General features: G+C 44.9%; 1 protein-coding gene across 3 annotated transcripts; it reads right to left on the minus strand.

Annotated features, from left to right (window-relative positions):
* Positions 1 to 752: 752 nt before the first annotated feature.
* Positions 753 to 21,492, minus strand: LOC140731818 (uncharacterized). 3 transcript variants are annotated; one of them, XM_073053671.1, is made up of 3 exons: positions 21,374 to 21,491; positions 18,973 to 19,147; positions 753 to 6,120 (listed from the first exon to the last, which is right to left on the minus strand). In XM_073053671.1, the coding sequence occupies exon 3, from the start codon at positions 5,711 to 5,713 to the stop codon at positions 3,668 to 3,670; it is 2,046 nt and encodes a 681-aa protein (XP_072909772.1). In that variant the 5' UTR covers positions 5,714 to 6,120; positions 18,973 to 19,147; positions 21,374 to 21,491; the 3' UTR covers positions 753 to 3,667. The 3 variants fall into 3 exon arrangements, with proteins under 3 accessions (XP_072909772.1, XP_072909779.1, XP_072909788.1); XM_073053678.1 differs by having other exon boundaries at positions 18,973 to 19,143; positions 21,374 to 21,478; XM_073053687.1 differs by lacking the exon at positions 18,973 to 19,147 and having other exon boundaries at positions 21,374 to 21,492.
* Positions 21,493 to 24,917: the final 3,425 nt, after the last annotated feature.

Raw genomic sequence — 24,917 nt, forward strand, 5'->3', positions numbered from 1 at the left:
CGTATGTAACTTTCCCGTAATTCCATAGGCTCTTATCTTGTTTAGCAACCTCATGTGCGGCACCTTGTCAAAGGCCTTCTGAAAATCCAAATACACAACATCCACTGCATCTCCCTTGCCTAGCCTACTTGTAATTTCCTCAAAAAATTGCACTAGGTTTGTCAGGCAGGATTTTCCTTTAAGGAAACCATGCTGAGTTCTGCCGATCTTGTCATATGCCTCCAGGTACTCCGTAACCTCATCCTTGACAATCGACTCCAACAACTTCCCAACCACCGATGTCAAGCTAACAGGTCTATAATTTCCTTTATGCTTCCTTGCCCCCTTCTTAAATAGCGGAGTGACATTTGCAATCTTCCAGTCCTCCGGAACCATGCTAGAATCTCTTGACTTTTGAAAGATCATTGCTAATGCCTCCGCAATCTCCACTGCTACTTCCTTCAGAACACGAGGGTGCATTCCATCTGGTCCAGGAGATTTATCTACCCTTAGACTATTCAGCTTCCTGAGTACTTTCTCTGTCGTAATTGTGACTACGCATATTTCTCTTCCCTGACACCCTTGAGTGGCTGGTATACTGCTGATGTCTTCCTCAGTGAAGTCTGATGCAAAATACTCGTTCAGTTCCTCCGCCATTTCCTTATCTTCCATTACAATTTCTCCAGCATCATTTTCTATCGGTCCTATATCTACTCTCACCTGTCTTTTACTCTTTTATATACTTGAAAAAGCTTTTAGTATCCTCTTTGATATTATTTGCTAGCTTCCTTTCATAATTCATCTTTTCCCTCTTAATGACCTGCTTTGTTTCCTTTTGTAAGCTTTTAAAAACTTCCCAATCCTCTGTTTTCCCACTAATTTTTCTTTCCTTAATTGCCCTCTCCTTTGCTTTTACTTTGGCTTTGACTTCTTTTGTTAGCCATGGTTGCATCCATTCCAAAATTTCTTCTTTTTTGGAATATATCTGTCTTGCACCCTTCTCACTTCTCGTATAAATTCCAGCCATTGCTGCTCCACCATCCTTCCCACTGGTGTCCCTTTTCAGTCAACTTTGGCCAGTTCCTCTCTCATGCCACTTCCCTTCCTCCACATCAGATTTCAGCTTCTCTTTCTCAAATTTCACAGTGAACTCAATCTTGTTCTGATCACTGACTCCTAAGGGTTCCTTCACCACAATCTCCCTAATCACCTTTGGTTCATTACACAATACCCAATCCAGTACAGCTGATCCCCTAGTGGGCTCAACAACAAGCTGTTCTAAAAAGCCATCTTGTAGACATTCTACAAATTCCCTCTTGAGATCCAGTGCCGACCTGATTTTCCCAATGCACTCGCATGTTAAAATCCCCTACAATTATCATAACATTGCCCTTCTGGCAAGCCTTTTCTATTTCCTGTAGTAATTTGTAGTCCACATTACTGCAGCTGTTAGGAGGCCTGTATATAACTGCCATCAGGGTCCTTTTACCCCTGCGATTTCTTAGCTCAACCCATAAAGATTCTGCACCTTCCGATCCTATGTCAACTCTAATGATTTATTATCATTTACCACCAATAAAGCCACACCACCCCCTCTGCCTACCTGCCTATCCTTCCAATACACCGTGCATCCTTGGACGTTCAGCTCCCAGAGACATGAATCCTTTAGCCACGTCTCAGTGATGGCCACAATATCATACCTGCCAATCTGTAGCTGTCCGACAAGATCATCCACCTTATTCCTTATGCTGTGCGCATTTAAGTATAACACCTTAAGTCCAGTATTTGGTACTTTTTGCTTTTACTTCACTGCAACTTTATTGCACTGCAACTCATCCCAATGGCTGAAAAATTTGCCCTATTACCTGCCTGTCCTTCCTGACATCCTTACTACTCACTACCTGACATCTGTTTCTGTTTTGCCTCTCCTCTGCTCTATCATTCCGGTTCCCAACCCCCTGCCAAATTAGTTTAAACCCTCCCTAATAGCTCTATTAAACTCTCCTGCCAGGATATTGGTCCCCTTCGGGTTCAGGTGTAACCCGTCCTTTTTCAACAGGTCATACTTCCCCCAGAGGAGATCCCAATGATCCAACAATCTGAAACCCTGCCCCCTGCACCAGTCTCTCAGCCACGCATCCTACTATTCTTGCCCTCGCTAGCACGTGGCCCAGGTAGCAATCCTGAGATTACTACCCTGGAGGTCTTACTTCTCAGCTTCCTTCCTAATTCCCAGAAATCTCTCTTCAGGACCTCCTCCCTTTTCCTATCTATGTCATTGGTACCAACATGTACCAAGACAGCTGGCTGCTCGACCTCTCCCTTCAGAATATTCTGGACCCTATCCGAGACATCCCGTACCCTGGTACCTGAGAGGCAACCCACCATGCGGGTATCTCTATCAGGCTCACAGAATCTCCTGTCTGTTCCCCTCACCATGGAAACCCCTATGACTACCACAATCCTCTTCTCCCTCCTTCCCTCCTGCACAACAGTGCCAGAGTCCCGGTCACCGTGGCCTTCCCCTGTCAGGTCATCCCCCTCAACAGCGTCTAAAACGATATATTTGTTCCTGAGGGGGACAGTCACAGGGGTGCTCTCCACTATTTTCCCTTCCCTCTCCTGACAGTCACACAGTTTTCTGACCCCTGTAACCTAGGGATGACTACCTCCCTGTAGCTCCTGCCCATCACCTCTTCACTTTCCCTAATAAGCAGTAGGTCATCAAGCTGCAGCTCCAGTTCCCTAACACGGTCTCTGAGGAGCTGCATCTCGGTGCACCTGGGGCAGACGTGGCCATCAGGGAGGCTGCAGGTCTCCCAGGATTCCCACATCTGGCACCCTGAACAAAGCACTAATCCGGCAGACATGCTACTTAATTCTACAAGAATGAAATAATGAAAAGTAAGTCTACCCACCCACTTACCTCGCCAAACACATTAACTTTTTAAACCGTTAGCTCATACTGTTAGCTGTGTGAGCCCTGCTGTTCCTTCGTCTGTCCAGGCCATTTCGCTAAGGGGAAAAAAGAGAATCGATGCCTTGCACTCGCCTCTTCCCGTTACCGGCTAAGCCCGTTGAGCCAAAGCCCTGCACTCTGCTGCCCACTCCGACTGCTGCCCGCTGTATAGGGTGGTCTTCTTTTTAAACTCTCCGCACTGTCCTGTCTACGTCACACGGGCCTCTGCAGTCTCACCCTTCTTGTACTGAAGAACGTTTTTTTATAAAAACTGCCTTCCTTCAGGGTTTAGCTCTGACGCCGCACTTCTTGTCCCGATCAAAAGAACAGGGTTTTGGAATGTGGGGCTATCCAATGACAGAAATGTTGTTCTTTCTTGTGAGTCTGGAAGAGAGATTTTCGCAGTCTTTAGCCGGGGAGAGATGAGAAGACGCGAATGGAGAGAGTGGGCCCTTTTTCTATTTTTTGTTTTCTTCACTAACCCTACAGTCAAAGTAAGAATTATAAAGCTCAATCGTTTGATTACACATTGTGTACCGTTTTTCATTTTGGGGTACTGATCTGTAACGGGGGGCACATCACGCAGCATCCACTCAAATGAGATTTCTTAAGTCTGGCCGGGCTGGGGGGCTATCACCTCCAATAATACGCTGTCAGCTTAAGCGGGAGTTACATAAGGTTAGATTACTGAGTGAATCTCTTCCCACATTTACAGCAGCTGAACGGCCTCTACCCAGTGTGAACTCGCTGGTGTTTCTTTAGGTGGGATGACTGAGTGAATCCCTTCCCACAGTCTGAGCAGGTGAACGGCCTCTCTCCAGTGTGAACTCGCTGATGCACCTTCAGATGAGATGAGCAAGTGAATCTGTTCCCACAGTCTGAGCAGGTGAACGGCCGCTCCCCACTGTGAACTGACTGGTGTGCTTGTAGGGTGGATGACCGATTGAATCCCTTCCCACACAATGAGCAGGTGAATGGCCGCTTCCCACTATGAACTGATCGGTGTGCTTGCAGGTGAGATGACTGAGTGAATCTCTTCCCGCAGTCTGAGCAGGTGAACGGCCTCTCCCCAGTGTGAACTCGCTGGTGTTTCTTTAGGTGGGATGAGCAAGTGAATCCCTTCCCACAGTCCGAGCAGGTGAACGGCCTCTCCCCAGTGTGAACTCTCTGATGTACCTTCAGTTGGAATGAACAAGTGAATCCCTTCCCACAGTCTGAGCAGGTGAATGGACTCTCCCCAGTGTGAACTGACTTGTGTGCCAGGAGGTCGGACGACTGAGTGAATCCTTTCCCACATTCTGAGCAGGTGAACCGCCACTCCCCAGTGTGAACTGATCGGTGTGCTTGCATGTGGGATAACTGACTGAATTTCTTCCCACAGTCCGAGCAGGTGAACGGCCTCTCTCCAGTGTGAACTCGCTGATGTACCTTCAGTTGGGATGAGCAGGTGAATCCCTTCCCACAGTCCAAGCAGGTGAAGGGCCGCTCCCCAGTGTGAACTCGTTGATGTACCTTTAGTACAGATGACCGAGTGAACCCCTTCCCACAGACTAAGCAGGTGAACGGCCTCTCCCCAGTGTGAACTCTCTGATGTACCTTCAGTTGGGATGAGCAAGTGAATCCGTTTCCACAGACTGAGCAGGTGAACGGTCTCTCTCCAGTGTGAACTCTCTGATGTACCTTCAGTTGGGATGAACAAGTGAATCCCTTCCCACAGTCTGAGCAGGTGAATGGACTCTCCCCAGTGTGAACTGACTTGTGTGCCAAGAGGTCAGATGACTGAGTGAATCCTTTCCCACATTCTGAGCAGGTGAATCGCCTCTCCCCAGTGTGAACTGACCGGTGTGCTTGCATGTGGGATAACTGACTGAATCTCTTCCCACAGTCCGAGCAGGTGAACGGCCTCTCCCCAGTGTGAACTTGCTGATGTACCTTCAGTTGGGCTGACCGGGGGAATCCCTTCCCACAGTCTGAACAGGTGAACGGCCTCTCCCCAGTGTGAACTCGCTGATGTACCTTCAGTTGGGCTGACCGAAGGAATCTCTTCCCACAGTCTGAGCAGGTGAACGGCCTCTCCCCAGTGTGAACTCGCTGGTGTAACATCAGTTCAGATGACAAAGTGAATCCCTTCCCACAGACTGAGCAGGTGAATGGCTTCTCCCCAGTGTGAACTGACTGGTGTCTCTGTAGTTGGGATGACTGACTGAATCCTTTCCCACATTCTAAGCAGGTGAATGGCCTCTCCCCAGTGTGAACTGATCGGTGTGCTTGTATGTGGGATAACTGACTGAATCCCTTCCCACAGTCCGAGCAGGTGAACGGCCTCTCCCCTGAGTGAACTCTCTGATGTACCTCCAAATGAGATAACCGAGTGAATCCCTTCCCACAGTCTGAGCAGGTGAATGGCCTCTCCCCAGTGTGAACTCTCTGATGTACCATCAGTTGAGATGACTGTGTGAATCCCTTCCCACAGTCTGAGCAGGTGAATGGCCTCTCCCCTGTGTGAACTCTCTGATGTATCTTTAGTTGGGATGAGGAAGTGAATCCCTTCCCACAGTCTGAGCAGGTGAACGGACGCTCCCCAGTGTGAACTCGCTGATGTACCTTCAGTTGGGATGAGCCAGTGAATCCCTTCCCACAGTCTGAGCAGGTGAACGGCCTCTCTCCAGTGTGAACTCTCTGATGTACTGTCAGTTTAGATGAGCAAGTGAATCCCTTCCCACAGTCCGAGCAGGTGAATGGCCGCTCCCTGGTTTGATCTCGCTGCTGAGCCATTAGGTCAGATGACCGAGTGAATCCTTCCCCACAAATTCAGCAGATGACCAGCCTCTGCCCAGTGTGAACTGACTGGTGTGTCCACAGGTGGGAAGACCGACTGAATCCCTTCTCACCCACAGAACAGGTGAATGGCCTTGTAAAGTATGAACTTGCTGAGGCACCTTCAGTTGAGATGACTATTTGTATCCATTCCCACTGTCTGAGCAGGTGAATGGGATCCCTCCTGTGTAAAATGAGGGGCGTGCCAGTTGGTCAGATGATAGAGTGAATCCCTCCCCACAGTCTGAGCAGGAAGGATGATCGAGTGAATCCCTTGCTCCACTTCTTAAATATCTGGACAGAGACAGCAAAACTGGCGTGTTGTGTTCGAGATTCCCACAGATAAATTCCTTGTCATTTTTAACCTGTAAAAAGATTTACAAAATCCATCAGACAACATTTCAGATGAGATCCCTTGAGTTGTCAAGGTGTGATCTAGCATAACACTGTTACAGTGAAGTTAAACCCAAGTTGGAGAGAGAACTAACTGGGCATAGAGCTGGTATCTGGAATGACCAAACTCTCTGATGCTCTTCCTGTCTCTATACGAATGGGACATTTCTGCCATCACCAATCTGTGACCTGGCTCAGTCTGACTCTCTCCATTGGTATTACTCCGTGTTTCCACTGAGCAGCATGGGTTCCTGGCCCCACAGTAACTGCAACACTCTCACACAAATAGCCAGCAGTGCATTCCACGCACCCACCACTCTCTGTGTAAAAAACTTTCCCTGACATCCCCTCGGTATCTATTTCCAAGCACCTTAAAAGTATGCCCCCTCGTGTTATCCATTTCACCCTTGGGAATAAACCTCTGGCTATCCACACCATCAATGCCCCTCATCATCTTATAGACCAAAAACAGGCTCCAAACATAAACAAGGAAATTATACATTGCTTTGAGGATTTGTTGGAAGTATACAAAATTATGAGGGTATAGATATGGTAAATGACAACAGCTTTTTCCACTGAGGTTGGGTGACACTACAACCAGAGATCATGGTTAAGTGGGGAAGGTGAAAATTCAACGGGAGCATTTGGAATAGCTCTTTACTGAAATGGTCGTGAGAGTGTGGGAATGAGCTCGGTTTCACCATTTAAAGGAAGTTTGGATGGGAGCCTGGATGGTAGGGGTATGGAGGGCGATGGTCCTGGTGCCGGTGGTTGCATTAGACAGTTTAAATGTAGTCTGTTTACAAACTGAACCTCTCCATGTTTCTATGACAAAGAAGCGGGTCAAACTTGATTGGAAGGGAAAAGGTAGGAATTACGACGGAGCAGCAATGGCTAGAGTTTCTGGGAGCAATTCGGGAGCTGAGTGATCGATACATCCCAAAGAAGTGGAATATTTGGAAAGGCAGGAGGACAGAAATGAGAAGCTAAAGCCAACGTAAAAGCCAAAGAGAGTGCAAACAGAAGAGCAAAAATTATCGTGAAGCTTTTAGAAACCAGCAGAAGATGATTTTAAAAAAAAGTCAGCTGAGCTCAGGGCGTGGAATGGTGATATTGTAGTCATTAATGAGTCTTGGTAGCACCCAACGGTCTGAGGCATTTACAGGAACAAAATATCTGGGGCCTCAATATCTCTTGAAAACCAAGGTTCCCTGCACCAGTTACCTTTCAACTTTTATTTTGGCAGGCACATACAAACTCTACACCCTCAAAATTTCACTCCTGAAGGCCTCCTACTTATCAAGTACTCCTTTGCCAGAAAACAGATTGCCCCAAACCACACTTATCAGGTCCTTTCTGATACCATCAAAATTGACCTTTCTCCAATTTAGAATCTCAACCCATGGTCCAGACCTCTCTTTTTCCATATTTACTTTGAATCTCATGGCATTATGATCACTGATTTCTGTCACCACCCTAGCTCATTTCCTAACAGCTTATTGCACACCTCTATGTCGGGAATTCTACGTACTGATTAAGGGCACATTTGAAAACTCTACCCCATCTAGTCCTTTTACAGGTTGGGAGTCGCAGTCAGTATATGGAAAGTTAAAATCATTTACTGAATCAACCTTTTGTTTCCTGGCATGGTCTGCGATCTCTCTATAAATTTGTTCCTCTAAATCCCTCAGACTGTTGGGTGTAACCAAGTCCCGGTAATGGCTACAATATCATAATTCCGTCCTGAGCTCATCTGGATTTCCTATGATGCTTCCTGCATTGTGACATACACAGCTCAGCACATTCATCGCACCATGCTCAACCATTTGATTGCTGACTCTATCTGAAGTCTGAAATCCTAAGAACTTTCTACAGGGAGACAATTGAGAGCATCCTGACTGGCTGCATCACTGCCTGGTGTGGAAACTGTACTTCCCTTAAACACAGGATCCTGCAGAGAGTGAACTTCCCATTATTTAGGGCATTAACAGAGATACGTGTGTAGAAAGGGCCCAGACGATATTGGGGACCCAATTCACCAGAACCACACACTGCTCCTGATGCTGCCATTCAGGAAACAGTCCCACATCAAAAGGACCAATAGCCTCCGGGACAACAACTTCTGCTAGGCCAATCAGACTGATTAATTCATGCTGACACAATTGCATTTCTATGTTTTATTGTCTGTCCTATGTACAAACTATGTATTATAAATTACAGATTGCACATTTAGACAGAGACGTAACATAAAGTTTTCTACTCCTCATGTAATAAAGTCAATTTAATTCAATTCACCCTCTCCACTATCTATTCTGTCATTATGGCTCCCATCTCCCCTACAACTTATTTTAACCACATCACCTCCTCCCCCCATACTAGTATTAGCAAGCCCTACCTCTTGTTCTGTTCCCCTAACTAACAAAACCCCTATCACCCATTTGACTTCACTCTGCCAGGTAATCCCCCACTCCCCCAACAATTTCTATAGTAGTCCATCTGTTGTGCGGGACAGCAACAAGAGCACTCTGTGATCGCTATTTAACCTCATTCCCCTTCCTGACTCTCACCCTGTTTCCTGTGTCCTGCACCTTGGGTGTAATTCACCTCTCTTCATGTCATAACTATCAGCCCCTCCAACTCCTGGATGATCCAGAATTCATCCATTTCAAGTTCCAACTCCTTACAGTGCAGGGTTACAAGCTGCAGCTGGATGCACATCTTGTAGATGAGGGCATCAAGGCCACGAGATCTCCCCACCTTCCCACCAATCTCCCCTCTAATTTGTAATGACCAGTGTGTACATATATCTTGTACTGTGCATGTATTTTACCCAGTGACACGTGCACAGTAAATTTTCTGCAGAGTGGTTTTCATTTTAACGGCTAGCAAATCATGTTGATTAGAAGACTGATCACCTCTAGGTTTGATAGAGTTCATCTGCACTCTCACACAAACCATGTAGCACGCTTGTAAAGGGTAATGAAGGATTTTCTCACCAGAGCTTTTGCACATTGTCCACGTGTGGTTTGCTTGCCAAATTACGCTTTAAAAAGTCAGATTTCCAAGTATCACTCCACTTCTTCTCACTTGTAAAAATTCTTCAGCAACTTTTGCATCACCACAATACACACAGGTAACACCAGTTTCTATATTGGACATAAATATTTCCCCTGAACCCTCCAGACGAATTGAGGGTATATAAAAAAAATCATTTTGAACCTATGTAACCTCTGGCTAAAAGAACAATTGGGACTGAATAGGAATTTTTGTACTGAAGTAAACTCCGTCTTCAGCGGTTAGCTAAGACAGGCTCATTACCAGTTCTCTGCGGCTTGCAGAGAGACACACTGAGTGCTGATAACATCATACATTGTACCCTCGTTTGAGTAAAGGAAGGAGGACTCGCCGATAAGTACAGGAATGAACTCTGTCTGTAATTAAGTCAGGGCCCTGCAAAGGGAATAACTGATAAGGACAGGACAGTACATCCATCTGTAATTAAAACTTTGATTTAGTGAACTCTCTTATCTAAGTAATTAAGTTTTGCATCAACAGACTTGGTGGGCATACCAGTTGAAACAACATCTTACAAGAGTAATGTATGGGGCTTACTATGTATAAATAGATGGCTGTAACCTGACTGAGTCAGTCCACTCGTCAGATGGTGGCAGTGCTTACGTGCCTTCCCTTTGACAACTGGGTCTCAATCTCCCGCAGGAGAATGCGCAATAAACAGTGGAGACGTTAAGAAGCTGGTCTCCCGAGTTTTATTCAGATTCAACTTTAACATTTGGCGTCACGAACAGGATCCCAATATAGGGTGTGCCAAGCAGAAGGGCTGAGTAAGCGGCTGGACCACTCTGGGGACTACGGAGACCGACCCGGCACTCAATAGGTACTTTACCTTTTGTCAGTCTCCGTTAGTTCCTTTGGAGGTACGGTCTCTCATCCAAGGCAGATCGCATAACCTTGACAGGAGTGGGAAGGAATCCGTCGGGAGACTCGTATAAGGTAGGCAAAATTTTACAAAGTGGGCAGGTGCTGGTAACGGGTAAATTTATCAATTCAGCAGGAGGTGCCAGCCGGGTAAATTTATTTAGCGGGCAGGAGGCTTTGTGCCGGGTAAATTACTTAGAGAACAGGGGTCAATTGCAGTCGATAGATACGAGTTAGCCAGGAGCAGCCCTACAGGCAAAGAGGCCAGACTGCGCAGGCACATGACATAGCGCGCCAAAGGTTTAAAAAGAAAGACCACCATATACAGCGGCCATCGTTGGAGTGGACTGAGACAGAATGGGTCGAATTGGCTTAATCAGGTTTCGGCGAGAACAGGCAGAGGCGAGGTTTGAACAGGGCACAACTGCGCAAGCACCTGTAAGTCGGCCCGTGAGGCAGTGGGAGAATTTAAATAGCGAGCAGAGGCTGAGTACGAGCTTCACTCCAAGTGAGGTAAGGCCGGGTAAGCTCCTTTAATTAATCTAATTAGCTTAGGAGTAGGTAATGGAGGCAGCAGTTAGGGCAGTTGAGTGCTCCGTTTGCAGTATGTGGGAAGTCAGGGCAAGCACTGTTGTCCCTGATGACTACACCTGCAAAAGGTGCTTCCAGCTGCAGCTCCTGACAAACCGTGTTAGGGAACTGGAGCTGGAGCTGGATGAACTTCGGATAATTCGGGAGGCAGAAGCAGAAATAGACAGGAGTTTCAGGGAGACAGTCACCCATAGGAGTCAGGAGACAGGTAGTTTTATGGGTGACTGTCAGTAGAGGGAAGGGGAATAGACAGGAACACCCCTGTGGCTGTTCCCATCAACAATAAGTATACCATTTTGGATACTGTTGGTGGGGACGACCTACCAGTGACAAGTTGTAGTGGTTGCGTCTCTGGCACCGAGACTGGACCCTCAGCTCAGACGGGAAGGAGGGAAAAGAGGAGAGCAGTAGTGATAGGGGATTCTATAGTTAGGGGGGCAGATAGGAGGTTCTGTGGAAGAGATCGAGAATCCCGGATGGTCTGTTGCCTCCCTGGCGCCAGGGTCTACGATATCTCGGATCGAGTTCTCAGTATTCTCAAGAGGGAGGGTGAGCAGCCGGATGTCGTGGTCCATGTAGGGACCAATGATGTGGGTAGGAAGAGTGAGGAGGTCCTGAAAGGTGAGTTTAGGGAGCTCGGCGGCAAGTTAAAGGACAGGACCTCCAGGATAGCAATCTCAGGATTGCTACCAGTGCCACGAGCTGGTGGGTTTAGAAATAGTAAGATAGTGCAGATCAACACGTGGCTGAAGACATGGTGCAGGAGGGAGGGCTTCTGATTTATAGATAATTGGGCAGTTTTCCAGGGAAGTGGGACCTGTTCCAGCAGGACGGTTTACATCTGAACTGAAGGGGGGCAAATATTCTTGCAGGTAGGTCAGCTAGAGAGGCTCCAGTGGATTTAAACTAGATACGGGGGGGGGGGTAACCAGAATGTAGGAACAGATGTATGGAAGAAGGAAGAAAAAGAAGACAGTAAAGTTCTTTATACTGTTAGAGATAAACAGAGAGGAACAGGTGGAGAATTTCTTAAATGCATTTATTTTAATGCTAGGAGCATTGTAAGAAAGGTGGATGAGCTTAGAGCATGGATTGATACCTGGAAATATGATGTTGTAGCTATTAGTGAAACATGGTTGCAGGAGGGGTGTGATTGGCAACTTAATATTCCTGGATGTCGTTGCTTCAGGTGTGATAGAATCGGAGGGACAAGAGGGGGAGGTGTTGCGTTACTTGTCAGAGAAAATATTACAGCTGTCCTCTGGCAGGATAGGTTAGAGGGCTCGTCTAGGGAGACTATTTGGGTGGAATTGAGGAATGGGAAAGGTGTAGTAACACTTATATGGGTGTATTATAGACCAACTAATGGGGAGTGAGAATTGGAGGAGTAAATTTGCAAGGAGATAGCAGATATTTGAAGTAAGCACAGGGTTCTGATTGTGGGAGATAATAATTTTCCACACATAGACTGGGAAGCCCATACTGTAAAAGGGATGGATGGTTTGGAGTTTGTAAAATGTGTGCAGGATAGTTTTTTGCAGCAATACATAGAGGTACCGACTAGAGAAGGGGCAGTGTTGGATCTTATGTTAGGGAATGAGATAGGTCAGGTGACGGAGGTATGTGTTGGGGAGCACTTCGGGTCCAGTGATCACAATGCCATTAGTTTCAATACAATTATGGAGAAGGATAGGACTGGACCCAGGGTTCAGATTTTTGATTGGAGAAAGGCTAACTTTGAGGAAATGCGAAAGGATTTAGAAGGAGTGGATTGGGACAATTTGTTTTATGGGAAGGATGTAATAGTGAAATGGAGGTCATTTAAAGGTGAAATTTTGAGGGTACAGTATCTTTATGTTCCTGTTAGGTTGAAAGGAAAGGTTAAAAGTATGAGAGAGCCATGGTTTTCAAGGGATATTGGAAATTTGGTTAGGAAAAAGAGCGATATCTACAATAAATATAGGCAGCATGAAATAAATGAGGTGCTCAAGGAATAAAAAGAATGTAAGAAGAATCTTAAGAAAGAAATTAGAAAAGCTCAAAGAAGATATGAGGTTGCTTTGGCAAGTAAGGTGAAAATAAATCTGAAGGGTTTCTACAGTTATATTAATAGGAAAAGGACAGTGAGGGATAAAATTGGTCCCTTAGAGAATCAGAGTGGACAGCTATGTGTGAAGCTGAAAGAGATGGGGGAGATTTTGAACAATTTCTTTTCTTCGGTATTCAGTAAGGAGAAGGATATTTAATTGTGTAAGGTAAGGAAAACAAGTAGGGAAGTTATGGAAACTATGATGATTAAAGAAGAGGAAGTCCTGGCACTTTTAAGGAATATGAAAGTGGAAAAATCTCAGGGTCCTGACAGGATATTCTCTAGGACCTTGAGAGATGTTAGTGTAGAAATAGCAGGGGCTCTGACAGAAATATTTGAAATGTCATTAGAAATGGGGATGGTGCCGGAGGATTGGCGTATTGCTCATGTGGTTCCATTGTTTAAAAAGGGTTCTAACTTAGCAATTATAGGCCTGTCAGTTTGACGTCAGTGGTGGGTAAATTAATGGAAAGTATTCTTAGAGATGGTATATATAATTATCTGGATAGACAGGGTCTGATTAGGAACAGTCAACATGGATTTGTGCGTGGAAGGTCATGTTTGACAAATTTTATTGAATTTTTGAAGAGGTTACGAGGGTAAAGCAGTGCATGTTGTCTGTATGGACTTCAGTAAGGCCTTTGAAAAATTTCCACACAGAAGGTTAGTTAGGAAGGTTCAATCATTAGGTATTAATATTGAAGTAATAAAATGGATTCAACAGTGGCTGGATGGGAGATGCCAGAGAGTAGTGGTGGATAACTGTTTGTCAGGTTGGAGGCCGGTGATTAGTGGTGTGCCTCAGGTATCTGTACTGGGTCCATTGTTGTTTGTCATATACATTAATGATCTGGATGATGGGGTGGTAAAAATTGGATTAGAAAGTATGCAGATGATACTAAGGTAGGTGGCGTTCTGGATAATGAAGTAGGTTTTCAAAGTTTGCAGAGAGATTTAGGCCAGTTAGAGGTGTGGGCTGAGCGATGGCAGATGGAATTTAATGCTGATAAGTGTGAGGTGCTACATTTTGGTAGGAATAATCTAAATAGGATATACATGGTAAATGGTAGGGCATTGAAGAATGCAGTAGAACAGAGTGATCTGGGAATAATGGTGCATAGTTCTCTGAAGGTGGAATCTCATGTGGATAGGGTTATGAAGAAAGCTTTTGGTATGTCGGCCTTTATAAATCAGAGCATTGAGTATAGGAGTTGGGATGTAATGTTAAAATTGTACAAGGCATTGGTAAGGCTGAATTTGGAGTATTGTGTACAGTTCTGGTCACCAAATTATAGGAAAGATGTCAACAAAATAGAGAGAGTACAGACAAGATTTACTAGAATGTTACCTGGGTTTCAGCACCTATGTTACAGGGAAAGGTTGAACAAGTTATGTCTTTATTCTTTGGAGCGTAGAAGGTTGAGGGGGGACTTGATAGAGGTATTTAAAATTATGAGGGGATAGATAGAGTTGACGTGGATACTTTTTCCATTGAGAGTAGGGGAGATTCAAACAAGAGGACATGAGTTGAGACTTAGGGGTCACAAGTTTAAGGGTAACACGAGGGGGAATTTCTTTACTCAGAGAGTGGAAGCTGTGTGGAACGAGCTTCCGGTAGAAGTTGATATTGTCATTTAAAGAAATATTGGATAGGTATATGGACAGGAGAGGAATGGAGGGTTATGGGCTGAGTGCAGGTCGGTGGGACTAGGTGAGAGTAAGCATTCGGCACGGACTGGAAGGGCCGAGATGGCCTGTTTCCGTGCTGTAATTGTTATATGGTTATACATGTATGAATATTGGGTAAATAGTCTTTATAGGCTATTTAGTATAATGTATTGATAGATATTTTTTTCTTGTAGTCTGTATTCTTATATGTAGATTAATAAAAATATTGGAAAGAAAACACACTTTTAATATTGACTGAACCCAAGACATTGTATCCCATCTCTGGGCAATTTAAGGCCATGAAGTCGGCCGCACAAACTGCCCCGCCCCACCGTCCGGATCACCGTGAATGAAGGACAGACTCTCCCATCCATTCCGCGATACACCCTCAAGCCCGAAGCAACGTTTTATGAGGACGGAAGCTCTTTTGTGGATCTAGAAGGAAAAGGATATTCTGGCTATGCGATAGTAACAGACAGTGAAGTAATTGAGCAGGCCTCCTTTGAAGCAGCTGTCTCCACCCAGAAGTCTGAGCTGTTTGCTCTGACTCGTGCCTGTATCCTAGCAACAGACAAAAGTGTGAACATTTACACAGACTCCCGTTATGCATTTGGAATTGTACGTGACTACGGGGCTCTCTGGGAACATGGGGATTCCTGACTTCCTCTGGCCACCCCATTAGTAAACAACTTACTCACCACTCTACAGCTACCTTGACTTTTGGCTATTATTAAATGTGCGGCCCACACCCGCATGTCCGACCAGGTCACTAAACACAATGCTTTGGCGAATAAGACAGCGAAAAGTACGGCACAACCCTCAGTAGCTGTCGTACCCTTGGGTTCCCGTCAAGCAACCTTCCGTGACTTAAGCAGAACGAGTTTGTCAGACGTGCAGGAGGTACTTACTTTTCAGAAGGATGCCTCTGAGGAGGAGCACAAGCTGTGGTCCCAGATGGGGTGCCAGAAAGACCCGACCTAGGCTTCTGGATCACCCCAGCAGGACAGGTTAGTGTTCCTGCACAGTTTTTACCAATATAGGTCGATTATATACATCATTGTACACACCGGGGAAAGGAGGGAATGGTTGTTAACCTGTACCCTGCACACCGGGTACAACTCCCTTGACAGGTGAAATTTTTTCCTGTCTACAAGTTGATTTTATTGAATTGCCTAGAGTACATTGCTATAGATACTGCTTAGTTATTATAGACGTGTTTAGTAGATGGATTGAAGCTTTTCCAACTACCAATAATACTGCTATCACTGTTGTGAAGATATTATTACGGGATAGTAGTTCCCAGAGATGCTGAGTTCTGACTTTCTCACACTTTGTGGCGAAAGTAAACGAAGGAGTATGTCACGAACTAGCTATCAAGCAACTATTCCACTGTGTACACCACCCACGGGCTGCTGGCAGAGTGGAAAGAGCCAATGGCACTCTGAAGAGTAAACTGGACAAACTAACGGCAAAGACTGGACTCACTTGGTTGAAGGTCCGACCATTAGCCCGATTCCACACGAGGGTTACCCCACAGGAGAGAACAGGTTTGTCACCCAGCTGAAATCATTTACGGACGGCCCATGAGGACACCCTGGAGACCTTGTGTACCACTGCTCCCAGAAAGTCTACCAGCAAAATTGGATATGCATACCCTCGGGGAAGAGATGGGGAAATATATATGCCAACTAACCAAAATTCTCCAAGCATTACATTCACAGGTACGACAGGCTCACAAGGAAGAGAACTACCCCACAGAGAGGAGTGACTATCCCACCATAGAACCTGGGAATTTTGTCCTGATCAAGAACTGGGATCGAGGGAAACTCGGACCTCGGTGGAGAGGACCATATCAGGTGTTACTGACCACTCCCACGGCTGTGAAACTGAAGGGGCAATCCCGGTGGATATATCGAACAGACTGCAAACGTCTTACTGAAGGAACTGAGTAGAAGGACTCTCTCGGACTAAAGGGAAATGTATTGGTTGATAGTGGACTGATGAAACCTTAGGTTTCCAGCCGTGGACTGTCATTTTAAGAGAAAGTGCCTGAGTAACATCAGCCACCGGCTTTCTCGGCTCCTGTTTGATCCTTACTAAGAGAGAGTGAGGGAGGAACTATTTGACTGTGCAGCGTGTTTATACTTGCTCACAGCTTGTGTTCACATAGCTTGCAGTTTGTTTTATTTAAGCAAGGACAGTCACAGACACACAGTCAGATGGAGAGAAAGAAGGAAGATGGAAGGTTCGACACACAGGTCAAAGGTCATGTTTGGACTCTCCTATGCCCACAAGGGTGGGTTGATTATTGATCCAGCGTATACCGAATGTGTGATTGTCACTCTGTTTGATGTGTAGGAGTGGATCTGCTGCTTTGGGAGTATCCTGTGAAGACCACTTGTGCTAACCCTTGCCTGGGGGTGGTGATTCACTTGAAGAGCGTACCCCTGTGACAAATCCCTGTTGGTGATGATTCGTATAATCCATATGTGGATTTTGATGGAGTATCCTGTGGCTACTTTTGTTAACCCTTAGCTGGATTCGGGTGTGTTATGTGGTAACCACTTGTGAGAAGGGATATTCTGTGGAAATCACTGTTGGTAATACTTTGTGTGTTGGATCTGGATTGAAGTACCTTGTGGAGTCTACCTGTGTGTTCACCCTTGCCTGGGTGATAGGTCCCTCTGAAGACGGTACCCCTGTGATAAGCTACTTTTGGTGATAATTCATATGTGGATTTGGAACGACGACCGATAACACCTACGGTGACGGTTATCCTGCTTTACCACCGTGGAATTTGTGGAATTTGATGTAATGCCTTCTCTCTACACTCACCCTGGATTACAAATATCTCTCTCTCATCATTTATTCCATGGATGAACTAAACTTTCATACTTTATCATCTCAAGACTCTAAGCTTGGTATTCCCTGAGCTCAATGGTTTGGGAGTTATATTTACACATATGTATACTCATAACACTTAACTTTTGATTGTCTTGCATGAGTTGTTATATTATAAGGAGATACAAATAAAGGTAGTGCTGTTAACATCAAAACCAGACTCCAGGTGTGGCCTATTGCTGCTGGTTCATTTAAACCGTTACGGGTACATAATAGTGGTGTTAGTGTTTATGTCTTTGAGAGGGTCACCCCAGCATCCAGGGGCCCCCACGTTAACACCTTTCTGTCCCTCTGTCACACCGATGCCAAACAGGTAGAACTAGGGGCCTGCTGGGTTTGTGCCGAAATTCCACAGCATGGTAAAATTATGATTCCAGTGTCAGTAATCCCGCTCAACCAGAGAGAGGAACGCTCAGCCTGGGCTTTCTCGGGGAAGTGAGGTGAGGAACTGTGGTCCAGTCAGAGGTGACTGTGGCTGTCAGTGTTTTGAGGGATGGTATCTCAAGCCCCCACCAAACAGAACTTCCTATACTGAGGAACATGGCCATACTTGCAGGGGCCCAGCAGCTGAAATAGTTGCAATCCGGCAAACGGTCCTACAGAATCGTATGGCTTTAGATTTTATCATCGCTGAGAAAGGGGGAACCTGTGCTATTATTGACACAAAATGCTGCACCTATATCCCTGATGAGTCTACTAACATTACATCCCTCTCCGAGCACACTGCCCAGGAGATCAACAGCATCAAGAAAGTAGGGCAGGATTTACACGGGTGCACCGAAGGATCGAAATGGTGGTCTTTGAAGGCCAGTTCGGTCATTTGTGGGGCATGTTGTTGCATCATGGCCTAACAGTTGTACATATCATTGTTATAATTACTGTTGTATGCTGATTTTACCCAGTGCTAAGTCAATGCTGTACTTCATTGCTTTCTCTGTAAAAATTACTGCTTTGTTGATCATGTAATAATCAAAAGGATGGAGTGATAAAGTATGTAAAAGGGTTAACACCTTGTTAAAAAATAGCAGCCTGTTTTTCTGAAAGAAACTGCTGACGATCAACAGATGTGCTAAGCCATGCTGAGCCATATTTCTTCTTGAGGGTAGCCAGCTATGGTTTCAGGATGGTTATCTCCTTGTGCACTCATGCATAGAGATAGGACAGCTTCATTCTGCTCTATGTGTGTAAGCCATTATGACTATTTTGTAATTTGTCTTTAGGGACTGTCATGTCGTAAATAACTTTGGCTCCAGCCTGTCTTGTGTGGGGGGTATCTGGACGGATATATCTGTGGTGTAAAGGGAATTATTGGTCAGTTAGTGGATTGGGCAGGAACAGTCATGGATTGTTCCCGTTTCAGCGACTAACTGAGTAAGCCCCGGGTGCTTGGAATAAAGAGTTTGTACTTATACGGTCTCTCAGTGACTTTATCTGGATTTGACTTCCACAGAATGGGAGTGGTTTTAAAGGGCTGGGCTGCTGGAAGCACATTACCAGACCTGGAGTGATTGCATCTGGTTCTGACAGAGGCATAACTGGTTCTTCTGGGCACATCCAGTCTCACTCCAACTATTCCCTATCTTCCTTTGTACAGGTATGTAATGTCTAAAGGACCAGAGTTTGAGTAAATGAGACTCACCAAGCTTTCTCCTGACTGAATCACTGGAATCTCCGAGTCAGATGGGTTCTCTCAGTCTCCAGTTGATGCTCTCAATCCTCGGGCTGGTTCATTTGTTGCTGTTCCCTCGTCTTCGGTCGTGGTTTGCTTCCAGTTAGGGATTTTTCTTCCAATAAATCTCTCACTGCAGGTCTAACTTTAAATTGAAAAATAACGAAGCACATTAACAATAAAAAAGAGCACCAAACATTTCTGCTTAATGTTTCTAAGAACAAAACTCACCAAAATTTAAATGTTGAAGGCAAATATACAGTAATGATCTCAGTGAACAATCTTTTATTGTCCCTCACACGTCACAAAACGATATGGGATAAGCAGGAGCCATCATTCAGGCATGGTAAGACACAAGACACAGGAACAGAATTAGGTGATTCGATTCATCTGGTCTGCCCCACCACTCAACCATGGCTGATTTTTATTCCAACACCATGTTCCTGCCTTCCCCCTGTAACCCTGTAGCTACTTAGCAATCTGGAATATATTAATCTCTGTCATAAATATACCCAAATGGCAGCCTCAACCAACCTCTGCAGCAACAAATGCCATACTTCAGACATCTTTTGGCCAAAATAATTTTCTCAACTGAATTTTAACAGGAAGCATCTTTATTCTGAGACTGTGCTGTCAGATCACAGACTCTCCATCTAATGGAAACATCCTCTCCATGTCCACTGTATCCAGGCTTTTCAGCATTCGGTAGGTTTACTTAACCGTACATCTCCCCACCACCCCACCGTCCCTCTGAACTACATTGAGCACAGGTCCAGAACCATCAGATGCTCCTCATACATAACACTGATCATTCCTGAGATTATTCTTGTAAACCTTGTTGGCAACAACTGTACTGAACACATTTCCAGGAATAACAGATAAATTGGTACCAGGATAATTTTCAGGGAACAGTTGTGCTTTCTTCACTGTTCTACTATCACAAAACGAGCCATTTCAACTTTCAGGTTAAAACAGGTCCATTTCAGGAAATATGAGCCATTCCAGGGTGAATGTAATAAAAAGAAACTGGAATTACCAGAAATGTTCAGCATGTAAGCAACAGTTGTAGGGAGAGGAACAAACTTCACAATTCAATTAGATAGATAGATAGATAGATACTTTATTCATCCCCATGGGGAAATTCAATTTTTTTCCTATGTCCCATACACTTGTTGTAGCAAAACTAATTACATACAATACTTAACTCAGTAAAAAAATATGATATGCATCTAAATCACTATCTCACAAAGCATTAATAATAGCTTTAAAAAATCTAAATCACTATCTCACAAAGCATTAATAATAGCTTTTAAAAAGTTCTTAAGTCCTGGCGGTTGAATTGTAAAGCCTAATGGCATTGGGGAGTATTGACCTCTTCATCCTGTCTGAGGAGCATTGCATCGATAGTAACCTGTCGCTGAAACTGCTTCTCTGTCTCTGGATGGTGCTATGTAGAGGATGTTCAGAGTTATCCATAATTGACCGTAGCCTACTCAGCGCCCTTCGCTCAGCTACCGATGTTAAACTCTTCAGTACTTTGCCCACGACAGAGCCCGCCTTCCTTACCAGCTTATTAAGACGTGAGGCGTCCCTCTTCTTAATGCTTCCTCCCCAACACGCCACCACAAAGAAGAGGGCGCTCTCCACAACTGACCTATAGAACATCTTCAGCATCTCACTACAGACATTGAATGACGCCAACCTTCTAAGGAAGTACAGTCGCCTCTGTGCCTTCCTGCACAAGGTATCTGTGTTGGCAGTCCAGTCTAGCTTCTCGTCTAACTGTACTCCCAGATACTTGTAGGTCTTAACCTGCTCCACACATTCTCCATTAATGATCACTGGCTCCATATGAGGCCTAGATCTCCTAAAGTCCACCACCATCTCCTTGGTCTTGGTGATATTGGTGATATTAATAACGTTCGTCAGAATGACCGCAAACTTTTTCAGATGTTAGTGCAGATCTCCAGCAACTTGAGATTCTGCCTGATTTCCACCGAGTGACAGTGAGGGGAGATTTCCAAACACAGTTTGAACACCAAACTCACGGGTCTATTTCCACTGTTCTAAACGACGGAACAGCCCGTCCGGAGACTGTCCACACACACCACGTGATCTTGCGTCATAAAGCGGAGGGCGGGGCAGATCTGCGGCACACAGCCTCACGTGACCCGCTGGCGGGATTTCCATTTCATTTCTACGGAAACAAACAGCCTGGGCTCCTGGTTTGGATCGTTCAATGCAGATCCAGTGAAGTCTACACATTTCTGACGAGCCCAGATAACTGGGTACTAAATGAGTAATCGGCCCTCAGATCGGGGCTCACGGTCAACGTCGGATCTCCCCGGTCGGGATCGGTCTCAATACTCACCGACGCAGACAGTGATACCGACCCGCGGCTCTCGCCGATAATCCTTTACCGACCCCACAGACGATCCACTCCCGCGCTGAGCGGAAAGGAAAACACGGTCCACACGGAGACAGTGCGCATGCGCGAATAGATTGTTACATCATCCGGAGGGCGGGGTCTCGAAAACAGACGCGCAGATGCTGCCCATCTGCGGTTAAATGGGAAGGACAAACGTGATCACGTGACCGGTGTGGTCTTCCACCCCAGGAGAAATATTTCCTTTGTCCATTCTTTCTATTCCTCTCGTAATCTTGTAAACCTCCATCCAGTCTCACCCCAGCCTGCGCTGCTCAACAACAACACCATTTTGTCCAACGTTTCGCTATAGTTCATGCTCTCTAATCCAGGCAGTATCCCGGTAAACCGCTTCTTCACCCTCTCCAAAGCCCCGACATCCTTCCGAGAATGGACGCGCACAGAACCGTGTCAAACACTCCAGATGAGGTCTAACTAGTTTTATAAAGCTGTGTAACATTTTAGAAATGAACCAGCAGCAACAGAGTTCACACTGGAGTCTGATTTTGATGTTAAAACCACTCACTTTATTAGTATCTACTTACAGTAACTTAACAAAATAAAGGAAAGATAACAGTGTTATGTATATATTTGTAAATATAACTCCCAAACTATCGAGCCTGAGGGAACAAAGCTTAGTGTTGAGATGGTAAAGTTGGAAAGTTCAGTAATCCACAGAATAAATGATAGGAGAATGTTATTTGTAATCCAGAGTGAAACGTAGAGAAAAGGCCCTTACTTCAAAATAACCGCCGTCGAAGTTCTTATCCGTTGAATCCGTCCACATACAAGTTATCAGCAAAAGTGACCTTTCGAGTCTTCCAGGGGTTACCACACAACATACCCAGGCAAGGGTTAACACAAGCGGTCCCCCAAAATATTCCAAAATCCACTCTTATGGATTATACAAGGTGATAGCCACACACATTCGCTGTGGTTCCGTGAACCGATGATCAACCCACTCTTGTGGGCATTGGAGAGTTCCAAGCCTCAGCTGCGACTAACTGAAGTTTTCAGCTTCTCCAGTCTCTCTCTCTCTTTCGACTGGCCGACTGCCTGTCTGCAGATCTTCTTCTTCCTTGAGTTTTTACGGCAGCTGGCTTCCACACTGTCGCATTACTGCCACCTTCAGGATTTACCATCCCTCATCGTCCATTCACTTGACTGCCTAAAGTCGTCTTTCCAGTCCCGTCGCCCTTAAAAAACTAGACAACCATTTCCTCCCCTGATCACTCTCCCCACATTCCAATAAACATTTAACACTGTTCTCTACCGGTCCTATGTTGCGTAATTGTTGTAGCATTTGTTGTCTTTCCTGTGCAAATTTCCTGCATCAAATATGCTCTACTGTTTCAATCTCCTGACATAGTTCGCAAAAACCTGTCGGATGTTTATTTATGATGGCCAGAGTACCATTAAGGTTGCTGAGCCCAGTTCTCAGTCTACTTATAATTACTTGTCCCTTCCGCTTTACTCCCCTACTCCTTCCCATATTTACTCTGTTCTGAATTGAATGTAAATGTCTTCCTTTTATTGCTCTGTCCCAATGCTGCTGCCACTGTTCATTCATCCTTCTCCACACTATGCTCTTCCCCTCTGATTTTCATAGCTTAATATTGACCTCTACAGATCCTTTTTGACACTGCTTTTGCCAGCTTATCTGCTGTCTCATTTCCCATAATACCCGAATGTGCTGGAACCCACGTGAATGCGATATCTTTGCCTTGTCCAGCCAGTCTTGAATTTGCAAAACAGTATTTCATAAAGCAGATCCTGGTGTCCTCTAGATTTACCCACCTTAATGCTTGCAAGGGCCGATACAGAATCGCGACATATCACAAAATTACTAACCTGCTCACTCCGTTCTAGTGCTAACAATATGGCAAACATTTCAACTGCATAAACACTCAAGCAATCCAGCATTCTCTTGCTAATTTCCACTGATAACTTGGCCCAACAATTGCAGACCCTGTTGCACCCATTTCTGGATCCTTTGATCCATCCGTAAAAAATCTGTACATCTTTATATTTACATTCCCTATACCTATAATATTCACTGAGTATATCAGCTGTTTTATTGCTGCATTTAATTTTAAGCAATTCCGAATCTACAGACGGATTTTCTAATACCCAGAAAGGTCTGACAGGCCACACCACACTTGGACAAAACTCTTTATCATATACAGGAGAGCTGTTTGCTCTCTTGTCCAGCCAAAACTTTCTTTTTGTGTCCTTTGCTTTTCCCAGCATGTCTCCAACACCCTTTTTGTAGGATGGCTGTCACCATGCCCCCTTAAGTTAATCCAGTAATTTGCCTCCAGCTGTTTACGTCGCAGCCCCAGTGGCATTTCATTTGCTTCAACTTGGAGTGCACACACTGGGGAAGTTCCAACTGCTCCCAAGCACACCCTTAGAGCCCGAGTTTGCACGATATCCACTTCTGCTAACACAGATTTTGCTGCTGACCTGTATACAATAATTCCATATTCTAATCTTGATCTTATTAATGCTACATAAATATACTTCAGTGATGCAAAATCAGCACCCCATTCCAAACCAGCAAGACATCATGACATTTATCACATTTTTACATTTAGCAACTACATATCTAACATGTTCTCTCCATGTTAATCTCAAGTCAAAGTGCACTCCCAAAAACGGAAAACTTTCAACTGTCTCCAGGTTACTTCCATACAGAGTCAGATAAAGTCCCCTGAGCTTTTTCCTTGTAAAGAGCATGGTTTTTGTCTTCTCCACTGAAAATTTAACACCCCACTTTGTCCCCCACTCTTCAATTTGATTAATTCCATCTTGCATTTTCAGAACTATATGTTCAATATTTCTCACTCTTTTGCACAAAGTCCCATCATCTGCAAACAATAACCTTCACACATCCGTTGGTATATTTACGAATATATCATTTATCAAAATGGAGAATAAATTTGGACTCACTACACTCCCCTGAGGCGTCCCGTTTTCTACAACATACTGGCTTGATAGCTCTGATCCTATCTTCATCTGAATAGTTCTCCCGGTTAAAAAGTCCTTAACCCAATTGAGCATTGCCTCCCCCCCATTCCCATTAAATGCAGCTTAAGAGCCCCTCCTTCCATAACATATCATAAGCTTTCTCAACATCGAAAATGACTGCAACCACCGTCTCTTTATTTACTTGTGCTTTCCTTATTTCATCCTCGAGACACACCACTGGATCCATAGTATTCCTTCCTTTCCTGAACCCGCTTTGATACGTAGCCACCATACCTCTACTTTCCAGAAAGTACACTAACCTCTCATTTATCATACGTTCCATAAGTTTACATATATGAGATGTCGAGGCAACTGGCGTGTAATTTCCTGGCCTGCTGGCATCTTTTCCAGGTTTCCTTTTTGGAATAATTATTGCCACTTTCCAGCTCCCTGGTATTCTCCCTTCATCCTAGACTTTGTTATACAGAAGGAATAGTTTCTCCAGACTTCCTTCACTCAG

This window comes from Hemitrygon akajei, chromosome 1, assembly GCF_048418815.1.
Source record: "Hemitrygon akajei chromosome 1, sHemAka1.3, whole genome shotgun sequence".
NCBI lineage: Eukaryota > Metazoa > Chordata > Chondrichthyes > Myliobatiformes > Dasyatidae > Hemitrygon > Hemitrygon akajei.

Coding starts and splice junctions, on each gene's coding strand:
- LOC140731818 (XM_073053687.1), bottom strand. CDS start 5,713: ATGGCTCAGCAGCGAGATCAAACCAGGGAGCGGCCATTCACCTGCTCG.